The 25,236-nt window shown below is 38.7% G+C and overlaps 1 protein-coding gene across 6 annotated transcripts in view; it reads right to left on the bottom strand.

Moving 5' to 3' along the window:
* ELF2 (E74 like ETS transcription factor 2) overlaps positions 1-25,236 on the bottom strand; it is a 93,442-nt gene that overhangs the window by 67,395 nt on the left and 811 nt on the right. For 4 of the 6 annotated variants that reach the window (XM_067735042.1, XM_067735045.1, XM_067735044.1 and 1 more), the window contains exons 2-3: positions 1,738-1,825; positions 53-291 (exon numbers count right to left, since the gene is read on the bottom strand). The exons of 1 other annotated variant lie outside the window; for it this stretch is intronic. In XM_067735042.1, the coding sequence (XP_067591143.1) occupies positions 53-124 (72 nt within the window). In that variant the 5' untranslated portion in view covers positions 125-291; positions 1,738-1,825. The remainder of the gene's footprint in view (positions 1-52; positions 292-1,737; positions 1,826-25,236) is intronic. One more of the 6 variants, XM_067735043.1, reaches the window with a different exon arrangement.

Below are 25,236 nucleotides of genomic sequence, written 5' to 3'. Positions count from 1 at the left end.
ATGCATTAATTTCTATGAACAAAACAGAAATGTAATACATTGGATGCCTAACCTCTTGATTTTCTACTCCACTGCTGGAAAGCTCCAAAACAGAACCTCCACTGTCAACTACTGCTGATGTCATTGTTTATTCCCTGAGGAAGCTTCAAACGCAATCAGTCGACGTAATTAAAGGTTCATGGATGGTTGCCAGTGTTACAGGTTTGCACTATCATGTTTTAAAAGTCAATAGAGAAGGAGTGGAGTAGATATCCAGAAATCCCGTCTTCTAAAGATGAATAACCAGAGAGCCTAAAAAGAGGAAGAATTGAAAAATTATTAAAAATATACAAAATGGATATAAAGCACAACCTATTTTGCATCTAATTTTTAACATTTTTCTAAACTAAAAGGAGATAGGCTTATACAGCCCTGTGTCAAAAGAGGGCAGTAATGAACATCCTGCTTAGAGTTGTCAAGTTTGTGAACAATCTGAAATAAGTTCTTACCAAGCTATTGCACATTGGTGACCTGATGACATTTACATTCTAAGAGATAAAATGTTACAACTTTCTCCCCTTATGAAGATGTACTATTATTCCTGAAATATTTTGGTAAAAATTCCTGAAATTAAAAAAAAATTTATGCACTGAAAACATAAAACGTGCTGGACCGAGACAACTTCCAAAATTATTCACCTATTTAACAAATTAAAAGATTTATTGGCTTGTAAATATTTCTTTTTTTTGACCGCGCCGCACACCGCGCAGCATGTAGGATCTTAGTTCACCGACCAGGGATCGAATCCGTGCCCGCCCCCTCCGCCCCGCCCCGCCGTTCAAAAGCACGGAGTCTGAACCACTGGACCACCAGGGAAGTCCCTGGTTTGTAAATGTTTCATTCGTCTTTGGCTCATTTGGTTTGTTTATATGAAAAATTAATTAGAATTATCTTTTTTTTGCTATGGTAGCAATCTCATTTTGTGTTCACATTTTGAATACTCATACAAGGTCTATAAAATAGATTAATTTGAGTAACTTATACTTTCAAACAAAGTAGTTTGAAAATAAGGTAGTGAAATGACTTGGAATGACTTTAATATACTTTATCATTCCTTCCTCAATAATTTTTTTGCTATTGGTTCAAAATGCAGTATAGCGAAGGGTTTCAAGAAAACATAATTAAAGTTTTTTTCCCCTACTAGAGATGAATATCGGTATGCACATCGCCTAGATTTATGCATTAGATTATTCTAATAATTCTAAAAAGTTACATTTGATTTTGTGTATGTTAAATATTTCATAGAGAAATTACAGAATTTCTTTCTGACAGGATTTTTTCCCACAAAAGTTTAAGAATGCAGAAAAATTAAGCATATTTAAAGAGAAAAGAATAACCGTTTCTAATTAATCATTCCATTAATATGTGGCCTATATTAAATTTGAACACTGGTACCATACAGATATGGAAATAAAATATTAAAGAATTTCCATAAACTTATACAATAAAAAGAAATACCTGAAAAAAAAGCAGAAATTTCACCTCACTACTTAAGACCCATTCAGTACTATTAGTCTCCTTTTTGATCTTATCAACAGAAAATGGGATAGAAAGTATTTGTATCTTAAGAATAAAAATTAAGAAAAATCCACAATCCCATCACACTAAAGCTTACTATTATCATACAAGGTAACAACTATTTTCAATTTCTGTTTTCTAATCATATAGATAGTAACAGCAGAAATAACTTTTACTTACAATTTGAATGTTAAGTAGTCTAAGCATCCTTCACTATTTTCACAAGTTGGCAAGAGTTAAAATATAAACCAGCAGTTCTCTGGAACTACTAGTGGGGGGAAAAAGACAGTATTAATATAATTCTATTAAAAAATATTTTGCCCAAAATAGGTGTGATTCTGACAGTAGGTACTTATTACAACAAACCATCTCCAAAGCCTGATGGTACACGTTTTATAATGAACATCATAAAGAAATTACTCCTGGGCTATTGAGGAATCAAAAGTTTTTATCAAACTGAAAATTTTAAGTCACCACTAGATACCAAGTATTGAGTAATGACAGATTCCAACATACATAGCCTAGACCCCACATCATGGGCTGCATTTCAATCAACCAACAGGATTTGAACACATGGCTGCAGGTATAACCCCAGATCCCCAGGAGTATAAAATCAAGTTTAAGAAGACTAACCCAATCAACTATACTTCAATAAAAAACAAATACGTTAGTTAATTAATTTTAAAGACCTAAAACATTTTAAAGTTTAGGAAAAAATGACTAACCCAGAAAACTACTGTTGAACGACACTAATGATATATTATTGCTGATAACTTTCCTGCTATTCACTTTCTTGCTGCCTCACCCTCCAAACTTTGCACCCACACAAACCTAACACCCCGAGCCTCCTCAAGCAGCCCTCCTCCTCTCTGAAGCTCACCTGTGCACTGGGGCTTAGGCCGTGTTCCATCAACTATTCCCTCTTTTTCCTTAACCTTCTCTTCCTGAACATTGGGTTCTGTCCCTCAACATCTAAACATTTATAAGACTCTCTCAACGTTTTTCTTTTTTTTTTTTAATTTCTTGGCCGTGCTGCGTGCAGCATGAGGGATCCTAATTCCCGGACCAGGGATGGAACCCGTGCCCCCTGCAGTGGAAACTGGAGTCTTAACCACCGGACCACCAGGGAAGCCCCAAGACTCTCTCATCGTAAACATGACTCCTCCATGACCCTGCATACCCCTCCAGCTACCACTCTAGTTCCTTCCTTTCTCAGATAAGGCTCTACCTAAAAAATCTTTTATACGCTGTCTCCACTTCCGGATTTCTCAGGTACTCCTTCTATGGGAGTTTGGCAGCCATCATCACCAACTGAAATTTTTACTAAATTCTGGTTATCGAATCCAATGGCTCCATTTCCGTCTTCACAGGACTTAATGTCTCTGAAGCATTTGACACTGTTGATCATTCCCTCCTTGAAACTCTATCTTGAATTTATCTTCTCCCTCTCTAGCTCTTCCTTTTCAACTCCCTCTTGCAGGCCCACCCCTAGTTTTCAAGGAGCTTGAAGAGTACAAATGTCAGCCCGTATACCACATGCCTAAGTATTTTAAAGTTACAGACCAAACTAACAAGCTAGTGAATTTTATTTTACTCTCCTATCTTGACACATACACTTTTATAACAACCTACAAGGCTAAGTTCTGATTTGGCATTCTCAGACTCAACATCTATGGCGGCGGGGGGGGGGGGGGGGGGTGGGAGGCCCGTGCTCCCCCATCTCCCTGCAGCCTGCCCCTTTTTCTCAGGCCACCTTTGGCTCCCCTCCAGCCTACAAGGAGCGTCACATGCACACACGTGGACATCCCAGACAACACGTCTAAGCTCTGGCCACACGACTGCAAACAGCTGCCACTTGGCCATCCCTTAGGCCGAGGGAAGCCCATACATGTGGTATAGTTAACAGAGGAGAGAATCAGGGAAGAGACCTGTGAAGGGTTACATGGGCAGGGAATTCTGGGATTCAAATACTCTTAGCTTGATCTAGAAATGGGTACCAGATGGACTGGCCCCTCAAAATCCTCAACCTATCCTATCAGCAGGGGCTAGCTGCAGGAAGGCCAGATGAGGGAACCCAGAGCAGCGTTCCCGCTTGGATAACTAAGGACAGTGCAACTCTCTGGTCAATCCTGGTAGGTGTTTCCAGGACCCTATCCGAAGTCCTCTTCTGATTCTTCACTCTGTCTAAACCATCTCACGCACTGCCACGGCTTCACTCAAGTCTCTCTTCCAGTCTAAACCATTTTATGGGCTCCAGTTTGTCTGCTAGATATTTTCTTGCCTGTACTTCCTTGTGAAATTAAATAGGGTATAAATAAATAGCAAGCATCTATTCCAGGATATCCCAAGGACTCCATTAATTAATTCAGTCATTCAACAAACACTAATTGAGCACCTTTTATATACGAGTAGTTTTCGGTCGCTAGAGGTACAGTGGTGAAAAAAGCAGAAGTCCTTGTTCTTATGTATCTTAAATCCCAGTGGGGAGAGATGAAAATAGCAAAATATGTTTAGCACCCATGTAGACGGTGATAAAGGCCAAGGAGGCAAATGAACCAAAAGGAGAAAATATTCGGCAAGGAAGAGGGCTGCAATTTCAAACTGGGTAATCAGAGAAGAATTCACTGAAAAAGTGACATATGAGTGAAAACTCGTAAGTAGGAAGGAGCTGTGCCAGTGACGGGGGGCACGGGGAGAGCTCCCTCGTGAAAGGAAAGAGAACATTCAAGATCTTCAAGAGGGAATAAGCCTGAAAGTTCAAAGATCACCAAGGAGGCCAATACGGCTGGAGTGAAGTGAGCTAGAGGAAGGAAGAACAGACGCGATGACCAAGGGGTAAGGAAAGGGTCACGTAAGCCCTCGATGAGGACTCTGACCTTGACCCCGGGAGAAGGAGGGTATTGTGCAGAGAGATGATCTGATTATTCTAACAGTCATTCAGCTCCTGGGTTGAGAACAGACAAGGGGACAAGGCCAGAAGCAGGGAGATCAATTTGGAAGCCACTAGGATAACTAGGTGAGAAATGACACTGGCTAGGACTGAGTGGTGGGTTCTGGAGAGAGCGAACAGTGGTCAACTTTTAGAAATTTTTGTAGGTAAAATGGACAAAGTTTGATAGCAAACTGGACGCGGGGTGTAAATGAAAGAGAAGAGTCAAGAATGAATCCAGAGAAATCAGTCAGCGCACCTGGACTAGCCATGAAACGGGATGAATGACGGTGTGAAACAAGTCCCACATGTCCCAAACTCAACTGTTTCTCTGCTACCTCCCCCAAGGTATGAGCTCACCTACTGTGCTGAATTAGCCCCATAAGCTGCCCTGCCACCTACACAAGTTGCCTAAAGCAGCAGAGGCTGCAGTCGTCTGTGGCTCCTTCCCCATCCACACCATCATCCTCTCACTCCTGACTCCTGCCCAGTAATCTCATATCCTCTGCCTTAGTTGAGGCCCTTATTCTCATTTTTCTATAGTTGTAAGAGCCTCAGATTTTGCCTCCTGGCCTTTAATCTTCCCTCCCTTCCAGTCCATCTAACTGCACTGTCAGGGTGATCCAAGATGGGATAATGTCAGGCCCCTCTCAAAATTCTTCAGCAGTTCATCATCACCTGCAAGATGAAATTTCAACCTCTTTGCAAGCATACTGATTTAGTAGAAACGAGCAAGGGGTCTAGGTCTCTTTTTCAGAAGTTATGAAATGTTCATTCTGATATGCTCCGGTATGGAAGCCACAAATCTAATCCATGCTCACTGGCCCAGCCTCGTTCTCCTTTACTCCCTCCATCTTGGTTGTTTGCACCACAGCTGTTTACAGTTCTCTACATTCTTCTCTCTCTTGTCTTGACACCCTTCCCCTGTTTGCCCATTTGGCCAATTCCTAGCTGTCTCACAGGTCTCAGCTCTAAAGCAACCCCATCACTGAAGGGCTCAGTATCATTTTCTGTAATTCTCTTCCCCCAATCCACATTATATACTTCCCTCACAAAAACATCAGGGAAATAACAGCTTCCAGGTGCCCCCTCCCATCAACCACAGCAAGCCCAACACCTATGCCTTTCTTTAGTGCTCCCTAAAATCCTGCTTCACTTTACCTTCTTAATATTCTCACCTTCTTACCACTTTCTCAAAGCACCAAGTTTTAAACATCTGTGTATCCAGGTTTTAAAAATCTGTGGTTGATACCACCTAAACCACTGCCTTTCATATAGCAGATAAACAGTAAAGATGTGATGAATACGCGGATAAACAAACATGTTCCAATCAGACAAATGTCTTCACTGTTCACTACACAGACCAATGCTCATTCCCATCCCTATCCCTTTGCTGGTTCCCTTCTCTCATCAGGGATGCCCTCGTCTTTGATTATTCAGATTCTACCCGCCCCTCATGGACAACTTTTCCCCTATAATAACGTCACCTGTTTCCTCTCTCTTACTATACCAGTTCTTTCAATAACATTTATTAAGCACTTAACTGTATACCAAATACAGCACTATGCCAAGAACACAAAAACAAAGTTAGGACTCAGCCTGCAAACAGGTTAGAGTCTAGTAAGGAGAGGCACTTGAAGCAATTACCATAATGTAAAACGCCATAAAGGAAACTACAAAGTACAGTGGAAACATTAAAAAAGGGAACACCCAGTCGGCCCGGGGCGGGGGGGGGGGGGGGGGGGGGGGGTGGATTTTAGGGGAAGATTCTAGAAAAGACTTCAGAAAGGAGCCACCGCTTGGTCTGGGGTTAGAAGAAGGGGTGGAAACTGGCATAACAATAAGTGAAACAATTCTGAATCATGAATACTAAGTGAACTGTCAGGACTGAAAAAAACTGCGAAATGAGAGCAAACCTAAGTATCAGTCAGAAGCAAATGCAGCTCAGACTATAACTCAGCTGCTTAGAATACAGACCACACTCTCATCAGAAACAGCTTACGTGTGTGACTTTATTTACATAAAGTACAAAACCAAGGAAAACTCAATCTATGATACTCGAAATATGATACTACATTACAAAAGGCTGCTACCACTAATACATAAGGAATGCTTAAAATAGAGAATAAGGGACCAAAAAGGAAAACAAGAGAAAAATATGAAAAACTGTGGTACAAATAACTGTGGTATAAAAAATGTGAAAAACACGAACACACAATTCACAAAACCAGATACAAAAATAGCCCTTAAACATAAGAAAAGATGTTCAAATTCACTCGTAGAGAAAGGCAAGTTTTTAAAAATTGAAATACCATTTCTCTCATCTATCAGATTGGTGAAAATTAAAATGCATATAACATCATATTCTGTTGGTAAAACTGTGTACCTTTATACACTGCTGGTGGGAAGCAAGGTGACCCAACACTTTGGGAGGAGAATTTGGCAATATCTAACAAAACTACATATGTACTTACCTCTTAAAACAGCTTTATTGAGATATAATTCACATATCACACAGTTCACCAACTTAAAGGGTTTAGTATATGAATGAAGTACCATCATCACCACAATCTAATTTTACAACATTCTCAGCACGTCACCCCCCAGAAAACCCTCACGTCCATCAGCGGTCACTCCCCACCCTCCCCCACCCTCACGTCCTCGGCGATGCTAATCTACTTCCTACCTCTAGAGATTTGCTGTTCCGGCCATTTCATATAAACAGAATTTTAAATACGTGGACTTTTGTGACGGGTGTCTTTCACTCAGTACGTTTTCAGTATTCATCTATGTGTAACATGTATTAGTATTTCAATTCTGTTATTGCTGAATAATATTCCATTGCCTAGATATATTACATTTTATTTATCCATTCATCAGTCGGTGCAAAGTTGTTTCCACTTTTTGCCTATTATAAAATCATGCTGCTGGGGCTTCCCTGGTGGCGCGGTGGTTGAGAGTCCACCTGCCGATGCAGGGGACGCGGGTTCGTGCCCCGGTCTGGGAAGATCCCACGTGCCGCGGAGCGGCTGGGCCTGTGAGCCATGGCCGCTGAGCCTGTGCATCCGGAGCCTGTGCTCCACAACGGGAGAGGCCACAACAGTGAGAGGCCCGTGTACCGCCAAAATATATATATATATATATATATATATGCTGCTATAAAAATTCATGTACAAGTTTTTGTGTAGACATATGTTTTCTTTTCTCTTAGTATATACTTAGGAATGGAATTGCTAGAACACATAGTAACTCTGTGCTTAATATTTTGAGAAAATGCCAAACTACATCATTTTATATTGTCATCAGCAGTGTATGAAGGTCCTAATTTCTCGACATCCCCATCAACCCATGTTGTAGGTAATCTGTTATGCAGCAATAGATAATTATTAACACATCATCTTGGTATATACAATAAAAATCACTTGATAAATTTTATAATTAAAAGAAAAAAGCAGAGCTTCCCTGGTGGCACAGTGGTTGAGAGTCCACCTGCTGATGCAGGGGACACGGGTTCGTGCCCCAGTCCGGGAAGATCCCACATGCCGTGGAGCGACTGGGTCCGTGAGCCATGGCCGCTGTGCCTGTGCGTCCGGAGCCTGTGCTCCGCAATGGGAGAGGCCACAACAGTGAGAGGCCCACGTACCGCTAAAAAAAAAAAAAAAAGAAAGGAAAAAGCAGCCAAGACTCAATGGCAAAATATTTAAAACTTTTCCCCAATACTGGGAACAGAGCAAATATACCTACAATTGCCACTTCAATTCAAAACCACACTGGCAATCCTGACCAGCAGAGTTTGATAAGGAAAAATTAAAAGGCATAAGAAACGGAAAGGAAGAGGGACTTCCCTGGCAGCGCAGTGCTTAAGAATCCACCTGCCAATGCAGGAGACAGGGGTTTGATCTCTGGTCCAGGAAGATTCCCACATGCCGCAGAGCAACTAAGCCCGTGCACCACAACTACTGAGCCTGTGCTCTAGAGCCCATGAGCCACAACTATTGAGCCCACGCTCTGCAACTACTGAAGCCCATGCTCTCTAGGGCTCATATGCCACAACTACTGAGCCCACGTGCTGCAACTACTGAAGCCCACGCGCCTGGAGCCTATGCTCCGCAACAAGAGAAGCCACCGCAGTGAGAAGCCCGCGCACCACAACGAAGAGCAGCCCCTGCTCACTGTAACTAGAGAAAGCCCGCGTACAGCAACAAAGACGCAACGCAGCCAAAAAATAAGTAAAATTTAAAAAGAAAAAAGAAATGTAAAGGAAGAAATGAAGCTACCATTGTTTGTAGATGTTAAGACTCTCTACATAGAAAACCCAAAAGAACCTTCAGATATTAGAAGAAGAGGGTTTGCAAGATGTGTGGATACAGATGAATGCAGTAAGTCCCCTACATACGAAACTTCAAGCTGTGAACTTTCAAAGATGAGAAAGTGTGTTCACATGTCCAATCACATAAGTTAGTTCACGTGTCTGGCATACACTGTCACATGCGTGCATCCTCTACAAGTGGCTGTGCTTTTGTGTACTTTACTGTACAGTGCTGTACAGAGTACAGTAGTACGGTATCTTTATTTCAAGCCCAGGACCCAAATGTAGAACGGTACACAAAGGTTGCAGCAGCCGTTCAGAACGCAATCCAGTGCTACCGTGTCATCTATGACGAGAAAAAAAGAGCTACCACCCAGACATCACTGGATCATTTTTTCAAGAGGGTAGATAGAATTGAATCTAGCAATGAACCGGAACCTGGGCCATCAGCGTCAGGCGTGAGTGGAATTGCAGCTTGCCCTCCGTCTCCTATTGCGGACGATCCTGATTCAGCTCTACCATCTCCCACCTCCTCTCCCTCCTCCAGTCCGGAACTCTCCTGGCCTGTTCACTCGATGCCAGCCCCTGGATGCCAGCTACTGTACTGTACTACTGTACTTTTCAGGGTACTGTACCGTAGGATTATAAAATGTTTTATTTTTTGTGTTTGTTTTTTATGTATTATTTATATGAAAAGTATTATAAACTATTACAGGAAAGTACTATACAGCCGATTGTGTTAGCTGAGTTCCTAGGCTAACTTTGCTGGACTAACGAACAAACTGGACTTACAAACGTGTGCTCGGAACGGAACTCGTTCGTATGTAGGGGACTTACCATATATAAAAATCAACTGTTTCTCTATGTACCCACAACAAACAGAAAATGTAATTTTTTAAAAGGATATCGTTTACAATAACCACAAAAATATAAGACTCCTAAGACTTGGGAATTCCCCGGCAGTTAGGGAACTGCTGTGGTGAGGACTCAGCGCTTTCACTGCCGTGGCCTGGGTTCAATCCCTGATCAAGGAAAAAAAATCCCTCAAGCCACGTGAAGACACCTAAGACTCAATCTAACAAAGATCTCTACGGAGAAAATAAATAAATGTATTGAAAGAAATTAAAGAAATCTTGGGAATTCCCTGGCAGTCTTGGATAGGAAAGCTCAGTATCTTACAGATGTCAATGCTCAACAAATTCATCTAAGAAATTCAATATATGTCCAGTCAAAAATCCCACGACGGTTTTACAAAAACCTTGACAAAGATAGTTAAGAAAAAAAAAGGGGGGGGGGATGTACAAGAACAAAGGGCAAAAGTGAGCCAAAACCCTGTGGAGAAGAACTGCCCTACCTAGTCTAGTCTATGGTAATTAGACAGTAAGTAATGGTGTAGACATAACCAAATATACCAATGGAACAGAATACAGAGGCCAGAAAAAGACCCATGCATATTGGGAACTTAATGTAGGAAGAGGCAGTGTTAACATCAATGGGAGAAAAAGACTATTAAATGATGCTGAGACAAGTGATTATCCATACAAGACAAAAATTAAATCACCATCTCTCACCATTCACAAAATAAATTACAGGTGTACTAAAGACCCAAATATACAAATTTTTTTCAAAATTAGAAGGAAATATAGAATATCTTCATGAACTCATAGTTAAGGAAAAATTACTTAATACATTACTTAATTACTTAATACATTACTTAATACATTACTAAACTTGACTACACCAATTTTTTTAAAAAAATTCCTAACAATGCAAACCAAAAACAAAACCAAAAGACAAGACACTAGGAAAAGTAATTCCCCTCCCTCCAAAACAGGGGGAAAAAAGAACTCCTACTAATTAATAAGAAATATACACAACCAAAATCTATTAAGGATTTTAAAATAAATTATATTAAGTCATGCATGGCTAAATGTGATATAAATTCTTGTCAAGGTTCTAGTTCTCGGGAGTTCCCTGGTGGTCCAGTAGTTAGGACTCAGCGCTTTCACTGCCTGGGCCAGAGTCCAATCCCTGGTTAGGAAACTAAGACCCCTCCTGCAAACCGAGAGGCGCGGCCAAAAAAAACACAACAGCTCTAGTTCTCATGCTGAATGATGCACTCATGTGTGTTTATCACATTATTAAAAATAAACAAACAACAGCCATTACTGGGCAAATTATTTGTGTCATGAATCAAGGATTATGGTTCATCTAATTTTGTACAACTGGGGTCCAAGGAGAGGTTGAAAACTGATTTTATTAGTTTCCCATCTGAAGTGTGAAATCCATTCACATGCATTGGCTCTTTTTAAATATGTTGTGTAAATTGAATAATATTTACTAATCCTTTGACAAACTTATTTACAATTTTCCAACAGGCTGTGTTCATTTTTTGACTTAATTGCTTCTTAATGCAATTCTTAATTTGTAAGAAAGCTGTGTCAGCATAGGGGGTCACAGTTACCTTACCTGCTATTGCAGCAAATATATCTAAACAACCTAATGGATCAGAAAGAGGAACGGCAATTCCATTCACAGGACATTTCAAGAAAAAGTAAAACTATAGGAACAGAAAACAGATCAGTGGGAAGGCGTTATCTCAAAGGGCACAAGGAACTTTTGGGGGGTGATAGCAATGTTCTATATCTTGACTGCGGTGGTAACTGCATAATGACATGAATTTCTCAAAATCATGGAAATGTAAGGATGAATTTTACTACATGTAAACTAAACTTCAATAAATTTGACTTTAAAAGAAGGAGAGGACAATGCTGCAAATTAGAATTTAACCTATTAAAGAGATTCTTATTCAATATTAACATTATCATCATACTAAGAAGAACTGTAGCTTGTAATCTAAACTTATGTACAGTTTGACTCACAACTAGTACCTGCCTATGGAATCAGAAAATTCTCCCCCTAAAAAGCCTTATTATTCTTAGCCACTTTATTGGTAAAATTAAAGCTTTTAAATTTGGAACTCAATTCCTGAAATACTTCCGATTCATATTTTCATTGTTCTATTTTTTTAATTATCTACCAAGTCTGATAGGAATTATGTATGTAGTTTATAATGCTAATATAATAATAGTCTCAACTATGTATTCTTCTATTTCTATGTTACTGAATCAAGCATTTTTATACATTGTCCTTTCACCCTTAAAATAACCCTGTGAAATAGGTATAATTATTCCCCCTATTACACGAGTACTATTTTAACAGTATGCTTTACATTTAAGAGCTAGTACGACTAACAGTTAAGAGCCTACTGACCACTGTATCCCCAGAATACAGTAGGTACTCAATAAATATTTGTTGAATGTTCGCTTTACCTATAACTACATAATCTTGGGCAGTTATTTATCTCTTTAAACTTCAATATCCTCATCCATAATAAGATAGTAAAACAACTCTATGAAGTCAGTGTGTTTAGTTCTTTTAATCCTTTACATAAAGTGCCTGGCACACTGTGAGTATTGAATGAATGTAACTTTATTATTATTATGTCTTTTATAGCATCAATCAGAGCTGTATCATATTGCCAAACCTTCCTATTAAGAGTAAAGCAGTAACAGATGATTATACCTAAAACCTAGCTGCTCCTCATGCAAAACTGAGATGTTCATTCTTCTAACTTGTTAAAACAAAAATTAGTACATTTTAAAGGGATAAAAAGTAAACTAATGAATCTTTTAAAGAAAGAATCCCCCTCTGAAAATGGAACTAAGTCTGAGCAGTATACAGTTGACAAATATTTGGGCCCACAGGTCAGGGCTGGAAATTATTTGGGCAGCAAGTGGTCATGTCATGGGACTTACTTTAGGGCAAGGTGATTGATCTAGATATTTTCAACTGCGTGCTAGAAATTTACAGTATAAGAGAAATTACATGAAATTACTGGAAGAGATCTTAGAGCTCATTTTATAGAAGAAATAGATTGAAGAGGCTAATTGGAAAATTAAGTAAAATATCGATAACTTGCCAACCATAAAACAATTCTGCATTTCAAGAGTCCCATACCATGGATAATAATATCTTAAAATCCTTATTTACTCACGGCCCTGAGTTCTGACACACAAAGTCACAGAATAACACATAGATAAGAAATGAACTTAGATAATCTGTGATTTCATCTAAGTTCTGTTTAAGGTATTTTGATGCTTTTCTTGCCAGGCATGTTTTGGTTGTTTTCTTCATCATCCAAAGAACTACAATGGCCAGGTTCCTGGGCGTAACCTCACAAATGCTGGTTTGTTCAATTTATTTTGTGATGGTGAAAATCTAAGAGGGAATTATCATCTTAAAATACTCTGAATAATCAAACATTAGAGTTATTTAAAGAACTGATGAGCAAAGAGATGGCAAGACAAAATCAACCTGACTGCGCTACCCGCAATTACCACTGGAGCTAAAAATGATACTGCTGCCTAGCTATCTGTACTCCTTTAATATTTTGATCCTCCTAAACTCTGTTACCATTTCACACTGGCTCAAACTGTAGGGCCGTAATAATAAAGGCCATAATAAGTATATGGAGGAAGAGATCACATTAAGCACATCCTAGAATCCAACCTATCTTGAGGATGAAGATAAGCAACGAAGGTCTGATTTGATTTTTTTTTTTTTTTTTGGCCACACTGCACAGCATGCATCAAACCCGCGCCCCCTGTAGCGGAAGCAGAGCCTTAACTACTGGACCACCAGGGAAGTCCCCAAAGGTCTCATTATTAATCAGTAACCCTAAACTTATATGAATATTCATTTCTAGACTTATTCTATGAACTATTTGTAAGAAATACTAAATGGTGGAAATAAACGTTTAGCCTGTATATTCTGTGAATAAGCACACTTCCAAATCAAGTAAGAACCAGACAGGAGAATATGTACTAGGAGGCTCGGTTAGGGAAAAAGTAGCAATCAAAGCCACCGGCTTATCCCCTGACCATTGCACAGACGTTCAAGAAGTCTCAAATATGGTCACAATAGCCTCTTGTACATGCAAAGAGAGACACATAAAAGACTTACAAGGCTTGTTTCAACTGGCTTAAGGTAGTCAAGCAACTGCTTTACAGGAAGCTGAAGCTAGAGGTGATCAGGGTATATGGCAGATTCCCAGTCATCAGGAAGCCTAAAATCTACTTAGGTTCTATTCAGCAAAGCAAACTGGGGAAAGTTTTCTTTTTGAAGGAGAGATAAATTGCCAATGCAGCAACTGCCATCCTCAAGACCCTAGTGCACGACTTCCCTGGTGGCGCAGTGGTTAAGAATCCGCCTGCCAATGCAGGGGACACGGGTTCAATCCCTGCTCCGGGAAGATGCCACATGCTGTGGAGCAACTAAGCCCATGTGCCACAACTACTGAGCCTGCGCTCTAGAGCCCGTGAGCTACAACTACTGAGCCCGCGCGCCTAGAGCCCGTGCTCTGCAACAAGAGAAGCCACCGCAATGAAAAGCCCGCACACGCAACGAAGAGTAGCCCCCGCTCTCCGCAACTAGAGAAAGCCCGCGCGCAGCAACGAAGACCCAACGCAGACATAAATAAATAAATAAATTTATTTAAAAAAAAGACCCTAGTGCAGATAATTCTAAAACCTTCGCCAACTTCTTCACTACCGTGACTTAAAAGGAAGCAAAGAACTGCTCTTCACGACAACCTTTTTAAATATTCTGGTTTGACAGGATATGAATTCATTAATGTGAATTTATCCTAGAGGTAACTCGATAACTAGCTCAGCTTAGAGTATATTTTCTTCTTCTTCCAAACAATGAAGGGATAACAGTAGTTAACATTTATAGAGCACTTACTCTATGCCAACATTATTCTAAACTCACTACATGTATTAACCTATTTAATCTACACAATCCTACAAAACAGGTATAATTCCCCATTTTACATTTGGGGAAACTGAGGCACCAGGCGGTTTTTTTTTTTTGTTTGTTTGTTTGTTTGTTTTGTTTTGTTTTTTTAAAGTAACTTACTCAAGGTCAAACAAACAAATGAGAAAGTCAGAATTTCAACCTAAGCCGTCTGGCTCCAGACTCTGTGCTCTTAAAGTTTTTCTGCCTCATGATTATACAAGTGTTTTTAACATTGAAACTGTGAATGAATCATATAGAACCTCTCCCACCCCACCCCTGGGAGATTTTTCTACCTACTTCCTTTATTGACTCATAACATGAGCTGATTAGAAGGCTTAAAATATGCTAAATGGGAATTACATCTACCTTATCTACATAAGCATACATATTTTTTTTCCCTTTCCAAAAAAAAGGGGGTGGCGGGAGGAGGGAATTAATTATTTAACTCACAAATTCTCTCATATAAGTTCTGTAGGCCTTAGGGAGAAAGTGACAGTATCAGAAATTCTTTCTCCTTTGGCCTCTTTAGGGTTGAGCTTTTTTTTTTTTAACATCTTTATTGGAGTATAATTGCTCTATAAGGGTGTTTTAGTTTCTGCTTTATAACAAAGTGAATCAGCTATACATATACACATATCCCCATATCCCCTCCCTCTTGCATCTCCCTCCCACCCTCCCTATCCCACCCCTCTAGGTGGTCACAAAGCACCGAGCTGATCTCCCTGTGCTATGTGGCTGCTTCCCACTAGCTATCTATTTTACATTTAGTAGTGTATATATGTCCATGCCACTCTCTCACTTCGTCCCAGTTTACCTTCCCCCTCCCCATGTCCTCAAGTCCATTCTCTATGTCTGCATCTTTATTCCTGTCCTGCTCCTAGGTTCTTCAGAACCATTTTTTTTTTGATTCCATATATATGTGTTAGCATATGGTATTTGTTTTTCTCTTTCTGACTTACTTCAGAGCTTATTTTTTATTTGTTTTTTAGAAAGAAATGTTGGCCTGTAATTCTATATTAGCAAGAAACAAAGATTCTCAGGTATAGACTTTATATGCTAATTAAGATTTACCCATATTTACCTGGAACCAAAATATAAACTTTCTCATAATGTTAAATAAAAAGGTCCCTGCAGAAGCAACTAGGGGAAAATGTGCACCCAGTCTCTCACTCTGAGGCCTAAACTATAACTATGTCCAAGATTACCTCCCTTTGCCTAATTAAGCCAAGGTTTATACCTTCCCCACAGGCTCTGGATCATGGGTGCTTACAGGGCCTGTAGAATGTATAATGAATACATCAGTGAACAAACGCATGCTTATTTTTATTTGAAGGACTAAATATCATCTTCTCCATTGTACCTGCGGCTCTAATCACTGGGCAAGAATCTCTGCCACTGCTATAACTGTACTACCAATTCAAAGTTTTACAGATAATGGGTTTTTGTCTTATTTTTAGATAGTTAAATTTCAAGGAAGAAGTTACTTTCCCTTCTATTCTTTACAAAGTTAAAATCATTCATAGAAAACCCTAGAAATATTTATTCACACTCAGAAGCTGTTAAACAATAAAATTATAGGACTTCTCTGGTGGCGCAGTGCTTAAGAATCCGTCTGCCAATGCAGGGGACACGGGTTCGATCCCTGGTCCGAGAAGATCCCACATGCCACAGATCAACCAAGCCCGTGCGCCGCAACTACTGAGCCTGTGCTCCAGAGCCCACACGCTGCAACTACTGAGCCTGAGTGCTGCAACTACTAAAGCCTGCACGCCTAGAGCCCATGCTCCGCAACATGAGAAGCTACCACAATGAGAAGCCTTCACGCTGCAAGAAAGAGTAGCCTCCGCTCGCCGCAACTAGAGAAAGCCCACACGCAGCAACGAAGACCAACACAGCCAAAAGTAAAAATAAAAAAAAGAATAAAATTATATACTGGGCTGTAAATTAACTCTTGCGTCAAGAATGAAGGTCGCTGCAATATTTTTCCACTGTTTTCCCACCACACTTAGAAAAAAATCTAAACTCTTTAACATGGTCTTTATAAAGATCAACCCAGGGGTAGCCCACCCCACCTCTCTGACCCCATTCATCCCTCATTTCTCTTTCACTGGCTTGCTGAGCTCCAGCCACACTGGCCCTATTCCTACAACACACCAAGCTTATTCTGCACCTCCTGTTCTCTAGGCTACAAGGGCCTTCCAGATCACCCACAGACTGAATGCTCCTCACACATCATGCAGATCTCACTTCAAATACCACCTCTTCAGAGGGACATTTCCTTCACGGCTCCCCTCCCCCAAATTATATCACATTTCCAGGTAGCTGCCCCATCATTCTCTATTTGAGATCGCATTACCCTTTTTTATTTGTTCACTATATTTATCATTCTCTAAAATTATCTTGTTTTTATGTTTAATGCATGTCTCCTCTAACAGAATATAAGGTTCCATGAGAACAAGTACTGCATTTATCTTGTTTACTACAATCTCTCAAGGACCTAAAATGAATAATACTAAATGTACAGGCTCATATGAAGATTTTGACATCTTATAACCATTCTAACTCATTATATTGCTCTCTTAGGCTTCTTCCATTTTTTCCTACCAATTAGCACCCACCATGAGAGAATTAAGCAGCAAGAAATATGGACAAACAAGTAGACTTTATACTGTATGATCAGTTCAGGGAATGAACTAAGGGTTTCAGAATTAATGGCATGTCTTTCAAATTGTACACTGATCCTACTTTCCAATAAACACTAATAATTATAAGTAAATTGTTAATCGTGTTTGAAAAGAAACTATCAGATGAAATTTAGCATTTATGAGTAATATACTTTCATGCATATCATGAAATACAGATGAAAATATTGAATATAATTTAGAAATAAAGCAAACTCCATTTTAGGATTTAACACATAGTTTAGATATCATTTTCTATCTAAAATTTAATTTTATCTCCAAATACAGAAACCACGTTTAAAGAATTAAAGGAAAGTATGATAACTGTAACTCATATAACTCTTATCAATAAAGATACAGATATTATTTTAAAAAAGAATAAAATGGAAATCCTGGAGTTGAAAAGTATAACAATTCTAGAGCTGAAAAGTATTAAGAACCAAAATTTTAAATTCACTAGCAGAGTTCAAAAAGCAGATTGGAGATGACAGAAGAAAGAGCCAATGCACTTGAAGATATATCAATAGAAATTACCAATTCTGAAAATCAGAAAAGAATTTTTTAAAAAAACCTTTCAATGAACAGAGCCTCAGAGACTTAGGAATACCATCAAGCATGCCAACTTACATGTAATGAGAGTCCCAGAAGAAAAGGAAAGAGAGAAAAGGATAGAAAAAATACTTGAAGAAACTATAGTTAGAACTTACCAAATGTTTAAAATATGGTTCTCTCTACATTTAAGTTTACTGAATCCAAAGTAGGATTAACACACAGAGATCCACACCTAGACATACCACAGTAAAATTGTTGACTAGGGGCTTCCCTGGTGGCGCAGTGGTTGAGAGTCCACCTGCTGATGCAGGGGACAGGGGTTCGTGCCCTGGTTCGGGAAGACCCCACATGCCGCGGAGCAGCTAGGCCCGTGAGCCGTGGCCGCTGAGCCTGCGCGTCCGGAGCCTGTGCTCCGCAACGGGAGAGGCCACAGCAGTGAGAGGCCCGCATACAGCAAAAAAAAAAAAAAAAAAAAAAAATTGTTGACTAAAGACAGGAAATCTTGAATGCACAAAAAGAAAAATAACTCATCAGAAACAATGAAGGCCAGAAAGCAGGAGACGACATATTCAAAATGCTAAAAGTAAACAAACGTAACAAAGTATTCTATATCCAGCAAAACTATTCTTCAAAACTAAAGGCAAAATACAAACAATCCCAAAAACAAAGACTGAGATAATTCATTAATAACAGACTTTCCTTACAAGAAATCCAAAAGGAAGTCCACCAGACTGAAAGGAATAACCAGCCCATAACTCAAATACATAAAAAGAAATAAAAATCACATAAACGGTAAATACATGGTAAATATTTTTTTAAAAAAAACCTTTTAAAATACTTGTTCTTCCCTTAACTATCTTTAAGACATACAGTTGCATTAAAATATTATAAAACTGTACTGTTGGGCTTCTAGAACATAAAAATTTAATATGCGTGACAATACTAACAGACAGGAGGGGGGGAGAAAATGGAGCAAATTTTCTATATTTTACTACAATTAAATTAGTCAATTCTGAAGTAAACTGTGATAAATTAAGACACACACTGTAATCCCTAAAGCAACCTAAGAAAATAACTAAAAAATCCAGTTAAGAAACTAACAAAGGAATTAAAATGATACCCTGGAAAATATCTAGTAACTCCAGAACAGGGAGTAGAAGACAATCAAAAAAATAAAAAAGAAATGAGATGTATGGAAAGTAACTAGCAAAACTGCATAAATCTGAATATCAACTATTACATTAAACGTGAACAGATTAAACCTTCCAATCAAAAGGCAGAAGTGGTCAAACTATTTTTTTAAATAGGCATTTGAACTATATACTGTAAGATACACTTTAGATTCAAAAACAAATAAGTTGAAAGTAAAAAGACAGAAAAAGATACAGAATGCAAACAGTAAGCACAAGAGAGCTGGATTAGCTACACTAACACCAGACGAAATACTACTATAAGGTGTATGTATGTGTATTATTATATATGTATATCATACCTAACACCAGTGCCCCAAAAATATGAAGCAAAAATTGACAGAACAGGCCTCCCCTGGTGGTGGAGTGGTTGAGAATCCGGCTGCCAATGCAGGGGACACGGGTTCGAGCCCTGGTCCGGGAAGATCCCACATGCTGCGGAGCAACTAAGCCCCGTGCACTACAACTACTGAGCCTGTGCTCTAGAGCCCGTGAGCCACAGCTACTGAGCCTGCGCTCTAGAGCCCGTGGGCCACAACTACTGAGCCCACGTGCTGCAACTACTGAAGCCCGCACGCCTAGAGCCTGTGCTCCGCCATAAGAGAAGCCACCACAATGAGAAGCCCACGCACCACAAGGAAGAGTAGCCCCCACTCACCACAACTAGAGAAACCCTGCACGCAGCAACGAAGACCCAATGCAGCCAAAGATAAATAAATAAATAACTTTATAAAAAAATTAGAACTGAAAGGAAAAATAGACACTTCAATAATAATAGAGATTTTAGAATCTCACTCTCAGTAATTAATAGAATAGCTAGACAGAAAATAAGCACAAAGAACCAACTTGACCTGACACCTATGAAACATTCCACCCAACAAAACCTTTCTAGCACACATAGAACATTCTTTTTTTTTTCTTTTCATTTTATTTATTTATTTATTTATTTTGGCTGCATCGGGTCTTAGTTGCAGCATGAGGGATCTTTCGTTGCCGTGCACAGGCTTCTCTAGCTGTGGTGCGCGGGCTTCTCTCTAGTGCGGCATGTGGGTTTTTTTCTCTAGTTGTGGTGCATGGGCTCCAGGGCGCGTCGGCTCCATAGTTTGCGGCACACAGCCTCTCTTGTTGAGGCACAGGGGCTTAGTTGCCCTGCGGGCTTAGTTGCCCCACGGCATGTGGGATCTTAGTTCCACGACCAGGGATTGAACCTGTATCCCCTGCATTGGAAGGCGGATTCTTTACCACTGGACTACCAGGGAAGTCCAGAACATTCTTCATAATAGATTACATACTAGGCCATAAGAATGTCTCAATAAATTTAAAATGAGAAAAATACAAAGTATATTCTCTTACTACAGGGGAATTAAATTAGAAATCAGCAACAATGAAATTTAGGGAATCCCCAAATAATTGGAAATTAAACAATACATTTCTAAATAACCCATGGGTCAAAGAAGAAATCACAGAGGAAATTAGGAAATATGAATGAAAATTTTAAAAAGCAGAACATATAAAAACATATGGCAGCTAACAACGTTTGGAAGGAAACGTAGGCCTATATCAGAAAAGAAGAAAGATCTCAAATCAACAACCTAAGCTTCTACCTTAAGAAACCAGAAAGAGGAAAGCAAACAAAATCTCAAGCAAGAAGGGAGGAAATTATAAAGATTAAAATGGAAATCAGTGAAGTAGAAAACAGAAAAACAACTGAGAAAAAAACAATTAAACCATAACTTTTTACTTTGAAAAGAGCAACAAAACTGACAAACCTTTAGCTAAAATGACCAAGTAAAAAAGAGAGAAGACACATGCTGCCAAAATTAGGAATGAAAAAGCAAAAGATACTACCTGTGCTTGCAAAATTAAAAGCATATATAGGAATATTATAAAGTGTATGCCAAAAATATTAAATAGCTTAGATGAAATAGACAAATCCCTAGAAACACAATTACCAAAACTAATAATTTAAAACTTAGCAAAAAATCTAAATAGATCTATAACAAGTAAAGAAACTGAATTAGTAGTTTAAAAATTTCCCAAAAAGAAAACTCGAGGCCCAGATGCCTTACTGGCGACTTCTATCAAATATATTCAAAGAGGCAGCAATACCAATCCTTCACAAACTCTTACAGAAAATAGAAGAGGGAACATTTCCGAATTTATTCTGGGATTAATATGTATTACTATATTACAAAATCCAAAGACATCACAAGAAAACTACAGACCAGTATCTTCCATAAATATAGACACAAAAATGTTCAATTAAACATTAGCAAACTAAATCCAGCAACATATAATAAGAATTATATACCATGACCAAGTGGGATTTATCCCAGGAATATAAGGCTGGTTTAGTTGCTAAAAATCAATTAATATTATACACTATATTAGTGGAATAAAGGACAGAAACCACATGATCATCTCAGACATTAAGGTGACCAACCATTCTGGTTTGTCTGGGACTGAAGGGTTTCCCAAGATGCAGGTCTTCCAGCACTAAAACCAGGACAGTCGTGAGCAAACCGCAACAGCTGGTCTTGCTAAGAGATGCAGAAAAAGCATCTGATAAAATCCAATACCCATTCATGATAAAAACTCTGAACAAAACAGAATTAAAAAGGACACTTCTACCATGTATAGAAATCTGCTATACAACACTCTGTTTATAGTTAGCAACATTGTACTGTATTCTTAAAAAGTTAAGAGGGTAGATCTCATGTTAAGTTTTCTTACCACAATAACATTTTTTTTTAATTTTTAAGTAAAAGATTTATACACTGAAAAGTTTAAAACATCACTTCGAAAAATTAAAGATCAATAAATTTTTTAAAAATTTCATGTTCATGTATTAGGAGACTCAATATTGTAAGATGGTAATTCATCCCAAACTGATCTACAGATTCAATGCATTCCCCATCAAAATTCCAAAACTTTTTTCACAGATACTGACAAGTCGATTTTAAAATTTTTATATATAACCCACAATAGCCACAATTTTCAAAAGTAAGAACAAAATTTAAGAGCTTACACTACCTGTTTTCATAAATTACCGTAATGCACAGTAATCAAGACAGGGTGATACTAGCCAAAGGACAGACATACAGATAACGAAACAGAACTGAAAGTCCAGAATTAAATATTTACAATTACAATCAATGGAGAAATGACAGTCTTTTCAACAAACAGTGCTAAGACAACCCATATATAACAGGTGAATTTAGACCCTTATTTCACACCATACACAAAAATTAACTCAAAATAGATCACAAATCTACATATAATAGCAAAATCTATAAAACATCTAGAAGAAAACAAAGGAGAAAATCCTCAAGATCTTGGATGAGGGAGAGTTCTTAAACAACAAAAGCATGATCCATAAAAGAAAAATTGGGAAATTAAGCTCCATCAAAATTAAAACTTTTGTGCTTCAAAAGACTCCAGTAAAAATGAAGAAAAGAAAAAAGCCACAAACTGGGAGAAAATATTTGTAAATCATGTATCTAAGAAAGGACTTACATCCAGAATGTATAAAAAACTCTTATAACTCAATTATAGTAAGACAACTGGCAAAAGATTTGAATAGCTATTTCACCCAAAAGGATATATGAATGAATATCATATGAAAAAATGCTTAACACCTTACATCTTTAGGAAAAATGCAAATTAAAATCACAATGACTTAAGCACTTCACACCCAGTACAATGGCTAAAATAAAACAGACAGACAATAACAAGTGTTGACAAAGGTGTGAAAAAACTAACTCTCACACATCGCTGTCAGGAATATAAAATGTAAGCCCACTTTCAAAAACAGTTTGGCAGCTTCTTAAAAAGTTAAACAGATGACCCAGCAATTCTATTCCTAGGCATCTACCCAAGAGAATGAAACCATATGTCCACATAAAGACTCACACTCAAACTTTCAAGCTTCATTATTTGCAACAGTCAAAAAACTGGAAACAATCCAAATGCCCATCAACTGGTCAACAGATAAACAAAATATGGTATAACCACACATTAAAATACTATTCAGTAATAAAAAGGAACAAAATACTGACACATGCTACAATATGGATGACTCTCCAAAACACTATGCTAAGTGAAAGGAGCCAGACGCAAAAGACTACATACTGTACGTTTCCATTTATACGTAAGATAAAGGCAAATCTACAGAAACGAAACACAAATCAGTGGTTGCCTGGGGCCAGGAGTGAGAATAAGGGTTAACAGCAAACAGGCTAGAGAGAATCTTCAGAAGTGATAACACGTTCTAAAATTGGCTTGTGGTGATAATTTAAGAACTCAATATATTTATTAAAAATCATTGAATTTTCACTCAGGATTAATTTTTTGGTATTAAATGATAACTCAAAAAGCTAATTTTTTAAAAAAGTGTATATATCCAAGAGAAATGAAAACATATCCACACAAAAACTTGTACACAAGTGTGCGTAGCAGCATTACTTGTAATAGCTAAAAAGTAGAAACTCAAATGTCCATCAACTAATTAATGGATACATAATATGCGGTATATCCATACAATGGAATATTACTCAGCAGTAAAAAGAAATGAAATAATGACACGTTACAATGTGGATGAACTCTGAACACATTATGCTAAATCAAAAAACGCAATTATGAAGATCACACATTGTAGGATTCCATTTATAGAAAATGTTCAGAGTAGGCAAATCTATAGAGACAGAAAGTAGTTAGCGGCTGCCTAGGGCTGGGGGTTCTGGGGGGAAATTGAGAGTGACAGCTAATGGGTATGAGGCTCCTTTTTGCGGGGTGATGAAAATGTTTTAAAATGGATGATGGTGATAGTTTCACAACTCTGTGAATATATTAAAAACCACTGAACTGTACACTTTAAATTGGTGAATCGAATGGTAGGTGAATTATATCCCAATAAAGCTGTTATCAACAACAACAGCAATAAACCTCGGTGTACGATCTGTGAGCAGGTGAAGCCATCAGCGCTGGTAAGGCCCTACCACAGCTGCAGTTACCCACCTATCTACTTAGGACAGAAGAATCTCAAAGTTACAAATTCTTTCCAACCTACTGTGATTATTTTGTAAATGAATTTATGTGTCTGAAATTAAAAGCAATGATTCATCAAAGCAATTAGTTCAGTCACTAAGCTTAAAAAACAGATTGATATTAAATTTTCAAATTTCAAATGCCCAAGATATATCATTTTCTACTTCGTGTGTTTACTAGGAGATACCTCAATAATATTCATATGAGCTCACTGTGTAAACTGTATTACATCATATTTAAACTTTATTCCTAAACCCCTTTAAATGTAATTCAATAGTTTCCAGTCTTATATAAAGTCATTCTACCTTTGGAAGAAAGGAAGAAACTCTGAAGCTCAAATATCCAAACCTATCTTAGTAAAGCATACATTCTTCTGTGCATTCTGTCACTATTCTGTGATTATGGCACTAGACAAAGTACATCATTTACCTCTCGATATAGACCCACAGATAAAAAGAAAAAGCAAATCTGATTACCAAACACCAGATTACTGTTCTATCGTCACCGGATTAAAATTTAAACCACACGGCTGAAATAAATGTTCATGAAGACAAAAAAGGGGGTGAAATTCAGTTTTACAATAAAGTGTTCCCCTCTTACTCCTTTAATGAAGTACTAAGAACGTAAAGAAAGGCTATTCTGCACCGTAGCCAGCTCCTAGAAAAAAGAGTGCCCGGGACGCTGGCACATGGGAAACACTAGGAACTATGCAACCTGGATTACTCCTGGGGTACTGGAATATTTTCCTTTATTGACATGGAATAAAAATGCCCAAGTAGAGCAAGAGGGGACTCGGCTGCCCTGCTCGCAAAGCTCGCAAAGCTGCTCGGGCAGTCAGTACCAGCCCTGGCCGAGCCCTTACCGTCCTCCTCCCGCGTCCTCCCCCCCCCACCCCACCCCGCCAGCATCCAGGAGCAAGGTCCCTGAGGGCCAGCTTCGCGAAGAGAGGATCCAGAAGGCGGTCACTGGACGCGCGTGTTACAGAGCCCGTTTTTGTTTTGTTTAAAAAGCAGATTCCTATCAGAGCCCAGCCTCCCCACTCCCGGGGGGATAGGGGGAAGTGGCAGCAGGGGGCCGGCGTGCAGAGCGAGAATAAAAGAATGACCGAGTACA

Source organism: Pseudorca crassidens, chromosome 4, assembly GCF_039906515.1.
Source record: "Pseudorca crassidens isolate mPseCra1 chromosome 4, mPseCra1.hap1, whole genome shotgun sequence".
NCBI classification, from domain to species: domain Eukaryota; kingdom Metazoa; phylum Chordata; class Mammalia; order Artiodactyla; family Delphinidae; genus Pseudorca; species Pseudorca crassidens.
Note: the sequence above shows the minus strand (reverse complement) of the source record. Positions and strands in the feature narration are given on the sequence as shown.